Source organism: Camellia sinensis, chromosome 5, assembly GCF_055761805.1.
Source record: "Camellia sinensis isolate YWXY chromosome 5, ASM5576180v1, whole genome shotgun sequence".
In the NCBI taxonomy this organism is placed as follows: domain Eukaryota; kingdom Viridiplantae; phylum Streptophyta; class Magnoliopsida; order Ericales; family Theaceae; genus Camellia; species Camellia sinensis.
In genome coordinates, this window is record NC_138965.1 from 93437292 (window position 1) to 93449727 (window position 12436).

The 12436-nt window shown below is 45.6% G+C and overlaps 1 protein-coding gene across 1 annotated transcript; it reads left to right on the top strand.

The window, feature by feature from the left end:
- Positions 1-10271: 10271 nt before the first annotated feature.
- Positions 10272-11511, top strand: LOC114312411 (senescence-specific cysteine protease SAG39-like). Its single transcript, XM_028258635.2, has 2 exons — positions 10272-10783; positions 10919-11511. The coding sequence occupies exons 1-2, from the start codon at positions 10342-10344 to the stop codon at positions 11509-11511; spliced, it is 1035 nt and encodes a 344-aa protein (XP_028114436.2). The 5' UTR covers positions 10272-10341.
- The last annotated feature ends 925 nt before the right edge of the window (positions 11512-12436 follow it).

The window sequence follows — 12436 nt, forward strand, 5'->3', positions numbered from 1 at the left end:
GGTTGTGGAGACTGCCCCGACAATGCAAGTAGGAGTTGGGTTGACTGAGGCTGAGCCGAGCAGGAGGGAGCAGACCCAAAGGGGCCCTGCACCCCAAGAAGGAGGGGTCCGTCTGGCCACGGCAATCTATCATGCTCGCGCGGTAGCTGGAAGGTTGGGGGGAGAAGAAGGCCCAGCCAGGGCGGGGGCAGACCGCTTGGTGAAGATTGTGGAGGAGACAGCCCTGCACTCGGCATCTAGATTCAATGAGGCCGACCTGCTGAAGGGGTTATGCTTCGCCCAAATGGAGGTAACCACCTTGGCAGGGACCCTTCTAAAGAAAGCAGGGGCTGCCAAGCTAAAAGCTGAAGAGGCCAAGGCCCAGTTGGCCAAGTTGAAGATGGAGAGTGCCGACTGGAAGACTGCCCATGCTGAGCTGCAAGCAGTCAAGTTGGGGCTGGAGGACACACGCCGTAAGGTCGTGTCGCTCGAGTTCCAACTGGCTGGCGAACAGAAAAAGTTGGAGGAGTCTGAAAGAGCCTGCGCCGTTACGGTCGAGCGGCATGAAGAGGCCATGAGCAGCAATGAAGAGCTGGTCAGGCAAAAAGATGAGGCAGATGCCAGAATTGGAGATCTATTGAAAGAGTTGGAGGATGAGCGCGCTAAAGCAGAGGAGGAGAATGGGAGGTTTGTGAGGGAGTTGGAAGCAGAGAAGGCGAAGGCGATGGCGGAGATGGAGAGTTTGAGGAAGGGAATGGAAGAGGAAAAGGTAACGGCGGCTGCTGAAAGGGGGGCCTTGCAGAGAGAGCTGGACGAAGAAAGGGCGAAGACAGCTTTTGAGAGGGCGGCCTACCCCGATCTGTACGTCGCAGCAGTGGAGTAATACAAAGGGTCTCCCGAATTTCAAATGGCAGTAGATGTCGCAGTCGCCAGGAACCTGGCTGGGCAAGAATCTAGGGGGATGGGCCCATCAAGGACGACTGCTGGAGGTAGGACGGAGGCAGAAGTTATTGAGAGCTTCCAACAGTCAGACTTCTACAAGCACGAAATGGCTGAGTTCTGGGATAGCGGTTGGAAGATGTTCAAACGCAGAGCTGAAGAGCTGTTCCCAGACTTGGACCTGAGTAGTGTAACGATTGGTGAAGATGATGTGGCCCAAACCCCCCTAGACGAGGGCATTGAAGAAGAAGAGCTTGTATCCAGCGAGGAGGAATAACCAAGGGAGATGAAAAGCCCCCTCTCTGTGTTTGTTTGTTTGTTTGTTTGTTTTTTTTTTTTTTTTTTTAATTGTAATGAACTTGTGTACACATTGTAAATGAATAAAATTTCTCTTATGTTGTCAGTTGACTGTGTTGGCCTGTATTGTCTAAAATGAATGAAGTCTTGTCATGAAAACTGGTCATAAAAATTATGCAATAAAAATTTCATGCAAAGTTAAGTTAAAAGTTCCTCCCTGCAGAGTGAGATTGGATTTGTATGAAAATTGAAAGGATGATAGTGGTTTATTGAAAAATTGGATTATGAAATTGTAGAACATAATATTCGAATGGGGTTAGTACTTCCAGTTTAATAAGTATGGATGAAGAATCCATGGATGAGGACAGAAAAGTAGGTTGCAAATCGTAACTAAACGGTTAATTGTAAACTTGTAGAGAAGAGATCGGAGAAACAATCTGGGTGGGATGAGAGATAATCTGATTAGTAAATGAAATACGTGAAAACACCTTTGGAATCTAACTAAGTAAAAACGTGGTCCTGGAATTGTGAATAAGTTTCAAAATGTGACTGAGTGTTAAAAACGTGGTCCTGCTTTACGAAATTTCGTGGTTAGAATGATCTCAGCATGAAGTGCTCAGTTCTGGCTAAGGCTTTGAAGTGCTTAGTCTGGCTGAGGCTTTGAATGCTCAGTTCGGCTGAGGCTTCTAAAGTGCTCAGTCTGGCTGAGGCTTTGAAGTGCTCAGTCTGGCTGAGGCCTTGAGTGTTCAGTCTGGCTGAGGCTTTGAATGCTCAGTCTGGCCGAGGCTTTGAAGTGCTCAGTCTGGCCGAGGCCTTGAATGCTCAGTCTGGCTGAGGCTTTGGGTGCTCAGTCTGGCCAAGGCTTTGAGTGCTCGGTCTGGCCGAGGCTTTGAGTGCTCGGTCTGGCTGAGGCTTTGAGTACTTGGTCTGGCCGAGGCTTTGAGTGCTCAGTCTGGCTGAGGCTTTGAGTGCTCGGTCTGGCCGGGCTTTGAGTGCTCGGTCCGGCTGAGGCTTTGAGTGCTCGGTCCGGCCGAGGCTTTGAGTGCTCCGTCTGGCTGAGGTTTTGAGTGCTCAGTCTGGCTGAGGCTTTGAGTGCTCGGTCTGGCCGAGGCTTTGAGTGCTCGGTCTGGACGAGGCTTTGAGTGCTGCAAGTGAAAGTGTCATGGGAGCGACATTTAGACAGTTGAATTATAAAAGCTGAGAACTTCGGTCGAAATTTGCATTATGTTTTAAAGAGGAAAATACAACAATGTTGACAATACAAAAGTATGAACTCATTGATAGTAACGCTTCAAATGTTTCGCATTCCAGGGATGGGGGAGGTCTCGGCCTTTCATGTCTTGAAGTCGGTAAGTGCCTGGTCGTGGTCGGGCTTTCACAACGTAGGGTCCCTCCCATTTGGCTGCCAGTTTGCCCTCGGTTGGATTCTTTGTGGCAAGAGTCGCTTCTCTCAAGACAAGGTCCCCTATAGAGAACTCTCGTGGTCGAACTCTGCGGTTGTAGTGTGTTCTCATTTTCTGTTGGTACGATGCCAATCTGACAGCAGCAGTCTCTCTGAGCTCTTCGATGAGGTCCAGGTCTGTTCGATGGAGCTCTTCGGTTGAGGCGAGATCCGGATGTAAAACCCTGGGGGTGGGCAGACCGACTTCTACCGGAATAACCGCCTCAGCGCCATATGTTAAGCGAAAAGGGGTTTCCCCAGTTGGAGTGCGAGCAGTGGTTCGGTAAGCCCAGAGTACATTTGGTAGTTCCTCAGCCCAAAGGCCTTTAGCAGCTTCGAGCTTAGTTTTGATGATTTTCAGAAGGGAACGGTTGGTGACCTCAACTTGGCCATTTGCTTGGGGATGACCGGGGGAAGAGAAGCATGGTTGAATCTGGAGATCTGCACAAAATTTTCTATACTTCGCGTTATCGAATTGTTTGTCGTTGTCGGAGATGATGGCTTGAGGGATGCCAAATCGGCAAACGATCGATTGCCAGATAAACCTGGTGGTGTTCCGCTCGGTGATTGTGGCAAGGGGTTCGGCCTCGACCCACTTGGTGAAGTAATCAATGGCGACAATCGCGAACTTGGTCTGGCCTCGACTGGTGGGAAGTGGACCAACCAAGTCGATCCCCCATTTGGCAAACGGATAAGGGCTGTAGAGTGTGATTAACTCTGTAGGAGGAGCATGGGGGATGTTGGCGAAACGTTGACATTTATCGCATTTGAGCACGAAATCGGTTGTATCCTGATTAAGAGTTGGCCAAAAATACCCAGTACGGAGTATCTTGTGGGCAAGGGACCTGCCGCCTGAATGATTACCACAAATTCCCTCATGGATCTCCTGCATTACATAAGTTGCTTGAGCTGGATTGAGGCACCATAGATATGGTCGGGAAAAACCGCGCTTGTACAATATACCATCGACAATGATATAATTGGATGCTCGGGATCGGACTTTGGCTGCCTGCTGTTGGTCATCTAGGAGTGCCCCCGTGGTCAAGAATAGGAGAATGCCTTCGTTTTGGATGAACTGTACAGCTTGCAGGTCGGGTGAAATGGCCGGGTGGTGTAGATATTCGAGACGGACATCATGGCTGAGATTAGGATGGTCAGCAGAGGCCAGCTGAGCCATCTCATCTGCTTTGGAGTTTTTCGCCCGAGGTATGTGCCTGATGTGGAAGGTATTGAAGAGGCGAACAAGGGGGAGTGCCATATCCCTATAAGCTCGCATTGTGTCTTCCTTGGTGTCGAAGTCCCCCGTCATCTGACCGATGACGAGCTGGGAGTCGCTGAATACTCGGAGGTGGTTGACACCAATGTCCTTGGCAAGGCGGAGTCCTACTATCAATGCCTCATACTCGGCCCCATTGTTGCTTGCTTCAAACAAGAAACGGAGGGCACATTTGAAATAGCCACCCTCGGGGGAGGTGAGGATGAGGCCGGCCCCACTTCCTTCTCTGCGAGACGAACCGTCGACATTGAGAGTCCAAGAATGAGGATCTTCTGGCTCTGTTGGAGTTGGTGGGAATGTAGGGGTAGTAGTCAGGGCCGGATTGGTGAACTCCAGGATGAAGTCAGCTACAGCTTGCCCCTTGATTGCTGTCCAAGGGCGGTAGGAGATGTCGAACTGGTTGAGTTCTACTGACCGCTGCATTAGTCTGCCTGAGAGTTCTGGTTGCTGCATGACCTTTTTCAGGGGTTGGTCGGTGAGGACCACTATGGAGTGGGCTTGGAAGTATGGGCGGAGTCGTCTGGAGGCAATGACCAAGGCCAGGGACAGTTTTTCTAATAAGGGGTAGTTCTGCTCCGCTCCCCTGAGAGCCCGACTGATGTAATAGACCGGCCGTTGGATTGAGCCATTTTCTCTGAGGAGTGCTGCACTGACTACGGTGTTCGACACTGCTAAGTAGAGGAAGAGGGGCTCGACCGTGATTGCTTGTGAAAGAAGGGGAGGATTGGCCATGCATTACTTTAACTATTGGAAGGCCTCTTCGGATTCAGCTGTCCATTCAAAAGTCTGCCGAAGAACTTTAAAGAATGGTAGGCACTTGTCTGTTGCACGGGAAATGAAGCGGTTGAGGGCCGCCACTCGGCCGGTGAGTCTTTGAACTTCTTTGACCGTCCTAGGTGACTGCATCTCAACCAAGGCCTTGATCTTCTCAGGGTTAGCTTCAAGGCCACGCTGACTGACCATAAAACCCAAAAACTTTTCAGATCTTACGCCGAAGGCGCACTTCTCTGGGTTGAGCTTCATCTGGTACTTACGCAAGGTGGCGAAGGTCTCTCGTAAGTCAGTGAGGTGATCGGAGGAATGTTTGCTTTCGACTAGCATGTCGTCGACGTAGGCTTCCATATTCCGGCCTATTTGGTGATGGAAAATGATATTAACCAGCCGTTGATAGGTAGCCCCAGCATTCTTCAACCCGAACGGCATTATACAATAGTGGTAGGTACCTCGGTCGGTAATGAATGATGTGTGTTCCTGATCAGATGTGTGCATCAGGATTTGGTTGTACCCAGAGAAGGCATCCATGAAGCTGAGCATTTGATGACCAGCCGTGGCGTCGACCAGTAGATCGATGCAGGGAAGGGGGTAGCTGTCTTTGGGACAAGCTTGGTTCAGGTCAGAGTAATCGACACAGAGTCGCCATTTGCCATTGTGTTTGCGGACGAGGACCACGTTGGACAACCATCTAGGGTAGTCCACATTTTTGATGAATTGGGCCTCGAGGAGCTTGTTAACTTCTGCGGCTATAAGAATGTTGCTCTCCGGATGGAAAATGCGTTGCTTCTGGCGGTGAGGTCGAAAGTGGGGTTCGATGTTGAGGCGATGGGTTATGAAGGAGGGGTCAATGCCTGGCATGTCTGAACGGGTCCAGGCGAATACATCTCTGTGCTCGGTCAGGAGAGCGGTAAGGTTGGCCTTGGCTTGGAAAGGTAGTTGGCTGCCGATTTTGGCAGTTTTGATTGGGTTGGTGGGATCAATGTTAACTTCAACAAGTTCCTCCACAGATTCTCCTCTAACCAGCTCGTCCTCGTCTCGGACGTCAAGCCCTTCGATGATCATGGCCTCTTTCAGCTTGACTTCTTTGAGTGAGGCGACATAACACTCCCGGGCCACGGTCTGTTCTCCTTTGATAGTTCCGACGCCAAGATCGGTAGGAAATTTGATGGCAAGGTGATAAGTGGATGTGATGGCTTGGAAGGCGTTTAGGGCTGTGCGGCCAAGGATGATGTTGTAAGCAGAGGGGCAGTCGACCACAAGGAAGGTGAACAACTTAGTGGTCTGCCTCGGGTGTTCGCCAATGGTTATAGGTAGATTGATGGATCCGATGGAGGTCACACGGTCGCCGGTGAAACCGACCAGAGGGGTTTGGAGGGGAGACAAGCTTTCTTCCCCAATCTTGAGCTGGCGAAAGCAAATAAGGAAGATGATGTCTGAAGAGCTCCCGTTGTCTATGAGAACTCATCTGACCTTGTAGTTGGAGAGGATGGCAGAAATGACAAGGGGGTCATCATGTGGGTAACGGACTCCTGCACAGTCGGTGTCCGTGAAGGTGATGGGTTCGATCCACAGTTTTGACTGTTTGGAAGGTCGGTCCACCGTCGCCACTACTTTGTTTGAGCCTTGCCTTATTTTTCTGAGCTCTGCCTTCTGAGCTGAGCGGGATGGTCCCCTGCAAGCAAGGTCGCCTGAAATGACTCTGATTTCTCTGACTGGTGGAGGGGGATTGCCTGGAGGTCGAAGCTGTGGCGGTGGGCGATCATGGCCTTGGTTAGGTGGGGCTTGGTTCCGGGGTGGTGTATGCCGGCGATTGTTCCTGGGAAGGTCGGTTCTTTGCCTCTGCTGAGGGCAGGTGTCTGTGAATCGGCTGAGGCGGCCCTGACGTATGAAGGTCTCGATCTGATCTTTGAGGTTAATACACTCGTCGGTGGTATGGCCATGGTCTTGGTAGAAACGGCAGTATTTGGACTGATCTTTCCGATTGGAAGGGTTTCGTGAAGGTAGGGGCCACTTGAGGGGGTAATCCCGCTGGATCTGATTGAGGACGTGTTCCATGGGAGAGTTGAGTGGTGTGTACCGCTCAAATCGACCGGGCGGTCGGGTCGGAGCTGACCGGTCGGCTCGGTGGGGTTGGTCATTATAATGGGGTGTTTGGCTATTATACTGGGCGGTCCTGGGTTCTGAGTCTTTCCTCTTGTCTCTGGGGGTCAGATTTTTAGTGATTGGCTCCTGCCGAGCGGCCAGGGAATCTTCAGCATTCATATATTTCTGGGCTTTGGAAAGTAGGGCTGCCATGGTGGTTGGAGGGTTTTTGGAGAGGGAGAAAAGAAAATCGGACGACCGTAGGCCGGCTATGAAAGCCGTGAGGATGACCTTGTCGTCGTTCTCCGCTACTTAAAGGGCTTCGGTGTTGAAGCGGGTGACGAAGCTGCGGAGCGACTCCCCCTCAGTCTGACGAATGTTAAGGAGTTGGGTGGCTGGGCGTCTCTGACGCTGGGCTCCGATAAAATGGCTCAGGAAAGAGTCACTGAGGTGTTGAAAGGTGGAGACGGAGTCCGCCGGTAACTGGCTAAACCACAACCGAGCTGATCCCTTCAGTGTCACGGGAAAAGCTTGGCACATGATCTCGTCAGGGAAAGCATGGAGGATCATGAGGGTGCGGTAGGTTTCCAGATGGTCGACTGGGTCCGTCGTGCCATCGAAAGAGTCAATGGTGGGCATTTTGAACCTGGCGGGCAATGGTTTGTCCTGGATGGAGGCAACAAAAGGCGAGTTGGCGGTGACTGAGGGCTTGTGCTGAATGTTTTGCATGACCCCTTGTAGTTGGAGCTTCATAGCTCGGAGTTCAGCGTCCTAGAGGGGAATTTTGTCGCCATGGTCGGTCAATGGAGGCTGGACGTTGCTGGCTTCCCCCTCAGGGGCTAGTGCCACGACTGACGGGCGTGGGGGTGGAGGTGGTAGGCTCATATGTGGAGGAGGAGAAGGTTGTAAACCTTCTGGGTTGAGCGGAGGGGGTTGTAGAGCAGTGTCGACCGGGGTTCTTTCTTGGTTGGGTGGAATATCTGGAGGTGGAGCGGGGAGGTTTCTTTGGAGTAAAGCACTGATCAGGGCCTGGTTTTGCTCGGCCATGCGGTTAATGCTGTTGGTAAGTTCGATGATGTACTGTGGTGGGTTGTTTGGATGGGGAAGGTCTGTTTGATGATCAGCGGTATTATGGTGAGAAGCCATGGATCTAGTCGTGACCATACACCTGGACGGGTGAGAGGAAAAGGTAATGAGAAGAAAAGGGGGCTCTGGCGATAGTGAACACAACTAGCGCACGAATAAACCACAAGTTCCCACAGACGGCGCCAACTGATGATGCAGTTCGTCCTGGGTAGATGGGTCGGGCTGGTCCAAGCTCTTCAAGTTCCGATCTAGGTGGATGATTCCACCAGATGACTTGCAAGCAAGTCCAAAGGGGAACGGGGTAGTCCCCCAGTGAACCCTCCGGCGAGCAAATCAGTAGAGGAAGAAGGAAATATATATATAGAGAGAGATAGAAACGCTTAACCTTCCTCTTGTCTTCGATTCTTGCTTATATCCTTTGGTAATCATTTCACTGTCCCTTGCGACGTGCCCCCCTCCGCCGAAAGCCTGTGCCGTAGCTTACCTTGTTCAAGGTGAGGGGGCTCTGTTCCGATGGGAAGGTGTTGTCGTAATAAATGCTGTGATGAGCTGCATTAATGGTGATGTGTTGTGGCAATAACTCTGCAGATCTTTGTCTGCTGATGTGGCCTGTGTTTCACCTGCCATGTGTCCGAATGTCATTGGCCCTCCATGCCCAAATGGCCTCCAGCTGTCCTGGGCTTTGCTAGCCGGGTTATGTTATGGGTCCCAAGCGATGGGTTTGGGATTGTTTGCTGTGGGCTGTAAGCCTTATGGGCCTATCCATATCAATATATATATTTTGTGTGTGGGTTGGAAAATTGAATTTGTTAAACTATTAACCAATTAAACCATGTTTTTATCGTTTTGAGTTTCAAAGCAACAAAACGTCCTTTTTTTTCTTTCTCTTTTTATTATTTATTATTATTTAGTTTTTGTAATATTGTTTTTATCTTAATTTATATAAATAAATTTTAATATATAATTTTAGAGTTTATTTATGCAACCAAGCTTTATGTGAATATTAACAATGAAAAAAAATATGCATACGTATCATTTTATTAATAATTTATTTTAATATGTACAGAGGTCTTATTTTTAAAATTCGCATAGGGTGTACAAAAATTCAGGACCGGCCCTAATGGAGACACTATAAAAAATTAAAGTTTTAGAGACTAAAATTTATGGACAAAATTATTTTTAGAGACCAAATATTTTTATTACAAAAAGTATCGTCATTATATTTTTAACAACGAAAATTGAACATAAGTGATGAATTATTATCTTTTTAAGACCAAATTTTTTGTTTCAAAAAATAAACTATTTTGAGATCAAATTATTTTGTCCCTAAAAGTGTATTTATTAGTGACATTTTCAAAATTTTATCGTTAAAAGCCTTATTTTTGACTTTTCGAGACGATCTTTTAATGACTATCCTCACGATGATAGAATTTGATTTCTAAAACTCTCATATGTTGTAGTGAGAATATGATCATATTGTACAACCAAGACTACATTTGAGATGGGGAGACAAGTGACACCGAATTTTGGAGGTGTGAGTTACATTTTAATGTTCAGTGTCCTAAATGAAACAAATTTTTGCTTCAAATTAAGCTTCTAATGATATTTTTATCACATTGGCATCTTGAAACTTTTGAGGAAAAATGATAAGGGAAATAGCAGTTGTAGCAGAAAAAAATTTTACAAAATTATGAAAAAAATATAATATTTTAATTATTTTTTTGCCACAACTGTGCTGCTATCTCTCCAAAATGATATAGCTTAACAAACCATCTAATTGTGGTGATGATTGGCTTAGGTGCATGTACTAACCTAATTATGAAACGCTCCCTTAGCGATGATGCTGGTATTGGTCTTTGGCTGCTCTTTGTTGATGTATTTTGTGCACTTCTTGTATTCTTTTTAGCTTCAATAAAAAAAAAATTATCAATCAAAAATAATAATTATGTATACATGGTGAATTCTTTCACATTGACTGATGAACGAAACGGCACGTTGAAAACATATATATGGCTTGATACATAAATTAAGAAAAGATCTAAACTCCATATATTTACCAATCAGTCTTATTTTATTACTGTAAATTTATTCATAAAAATAAGAGATTAATAAATTTATTATTTGATAAATTTATTAATAAGATAATAAGTTCAAAAAATATGACCTACTGGTAATTTACCAATAAAAGGGGTAACAATTATTTAACTGTTATTATGTAGATAATTACGAAGATATGATTATAGTTATGGAGAATGAATCCTATCAAATCAAGCAACATAAACTAATCAAGCCATTTTATTAAGGCACGTAGAGAGCAACACTTTTCCAAAACAAAATTCAAGAATAGCATGCATTAAGACAAAATACTATATCTCTATATAAACCTCAAGATCGGTGTCTTCCAGTTCATAATCAGTCTATCTATTAGTAATCCTTTGTAGCAATCTCTCATTAGCAGAACCATATAATGGATTCCAAATCCAAGAATAGCATTTGCCAGTTGGCTTTGCTATCATTCATTTTGGGTTCTTTGGCTTGCCACACTGTTGCATCTCGCTCTTTCCAAGCCCAAGAGGCATCAATGTATGAGAGGCATGAGCTATGGATGGCTCACTATGGACGTGTGTATAAGGATACTGCTGAGAAAGAGTCACGTTACAACATATTCAAGGCCAATGTCGAACAAATTGAATCTTTTAATAAAGCCTCAAACAAGCCATACAAGCTTGGAGTCAACCTGTTTGCAGATCTTACCAATGAAGAGTTCAAATTGCGCAACAGGTTCAAGAGCCATGTTTGCTCAAATGTTGCCACATCATTCAAATATGAAAATATGACTGCAGTGCCAGCTACCATGGACTGGAGGAAGAAAGGTGCGGTGACACCTATCAAGGACCAAGGCCAGTGTGGTAAGTAACAATTAATTTTTGCTGATCGAAAAAAAAAAAAAAAAAAGTAACAATTAATTTCTCAAGAAAATTCAAGAACAAAAAAGTAAAATTGATGTTTCCTAGCTAACCATCTTTCTTTCACCATATATATAGGATGTTGTTGGGCCTTTTCAGCCGTGGCAGCCATGGAAGGAATTAACCAATTAACAACTGGTAAGTTAATCTCCCTATCTGAGCAAGAGCTAGTTGACTGCGATACTACTGGCCAAGATCAAGGGTGTAACGGTGGCCTTATGGATGATGCCTTTAAATTTATCAAACAAAATCGTGGCCTCACCACTGAAACAAACTACCCATACCAAGGAACTGATGGCACTTGCAACACCAACAAGGCAGCAAACCATGCAGCCAAAATTACTGGGTATCAAGATGTTCCTGCCAATAGTGAGAGTGCACTACTAAAAGCTGTTGCTAATCAACCAGTCTCTGTTGCCATTGATGCTAGTGGTTTTGCCTTCCAATTCTACTCAAGTGGAGTTTTTACAGGACAGTGTGGCACTAGTCTAGACCATGGTGTAACCGCTGTTGGCTATGGGACTGCTACCGATGGAACTAAGTACTGGTTAGTTAAGAACTCTTGGGGCACAGGATGGGGTGAGGAAGGATACATAATGATGCAAAGAGATGTTACTGCCAAGGAAGGCTTATGCGGTATTGCAATGATGGCTTCTTACCCTTCTGCATAGAAGTGTAAAAGTAAAAAAAAAATGGTACCTACATATATACATATAGAATAATTATGTGTTGCTCGTTATCGTTGTTTCTTTCTCTACCTTTTGTTTGTTTATGCTGATGGCAAAACTTGTGTATTTCTTATATTGGACCCATGTAAAATTAATCTAGGTCATGATTGATATGGACAACATATTCTATTTCTTGCCTTAAACTCTCTTTATTGTTGTCTTGAAGATTTGACTGTCAATGTTTGAGAATATTTCCATTATACGAATGACATTTGTCTATTAATTTGGAAATAGAGGATCATGTTAGAATGTACCACCCCATATAGACAGGAAGATTAACTTTTTTTTTTGAAGCAGTGAAGAAAGGAAAATTTATTGACAATGATCATGCGAAGATACAATGACAGGAAGATTAACTTATTTACAATTCATCTGTAAATTCCATAATTTACAGTCAACCAACCATTTAATGCCATGTCATCTAATTAAGTATACTAAACTTTTCATTTACTAGCGTACACCCTATCTAATCTAGTTAGCTCCGTCCATTTTATGAATTGGAATCCTCCTCTTGCACTCCTTCCTTGCATCCCTTCTTGCAGGGCCTTCGAGCCCACTTTTATGCCCAATTTTGATAATCCGAACCGTTTATATTTTAAGATTTATTCAGTATATCATACCTGTAAAAAATCAAGTTGATCGGATATCAGAAAGTATGTGTTCGGAAAACTGTTTATTAAATTCTTTAAAAAAATAGTTTTTAGTTCGATTTTTCCGAACACATGCTTTCTGAAATCCGATCAACTTGATTTTTTACAGGTATGATATACTGAATAAATCTTAAAATAAGAACGGTTCGGATTATCAAAATTGGGCCTAAAAGTGGGCCCGAAGACCCTGCAAAGAGGGAGTGCAAGGAGGAATCGCA

Excerpts from the sequence above, each read along its gene's own strand:
- LOC114312411 (XM_028258635.2), top strand. The coding sequence starts at position 10,342 with ATGGATTCCAAATCCAAGAATAGCATTTGCCAGTTGGCTTTGCTATCA. Across the intron at positions 10,784-10,918 it reads CAAGGACCAAGGCCAGTGTG|GATGTTGTTGGGCCTTTTCA; the intron begins GTAAGTAACAAT and ends CCATATATATAG.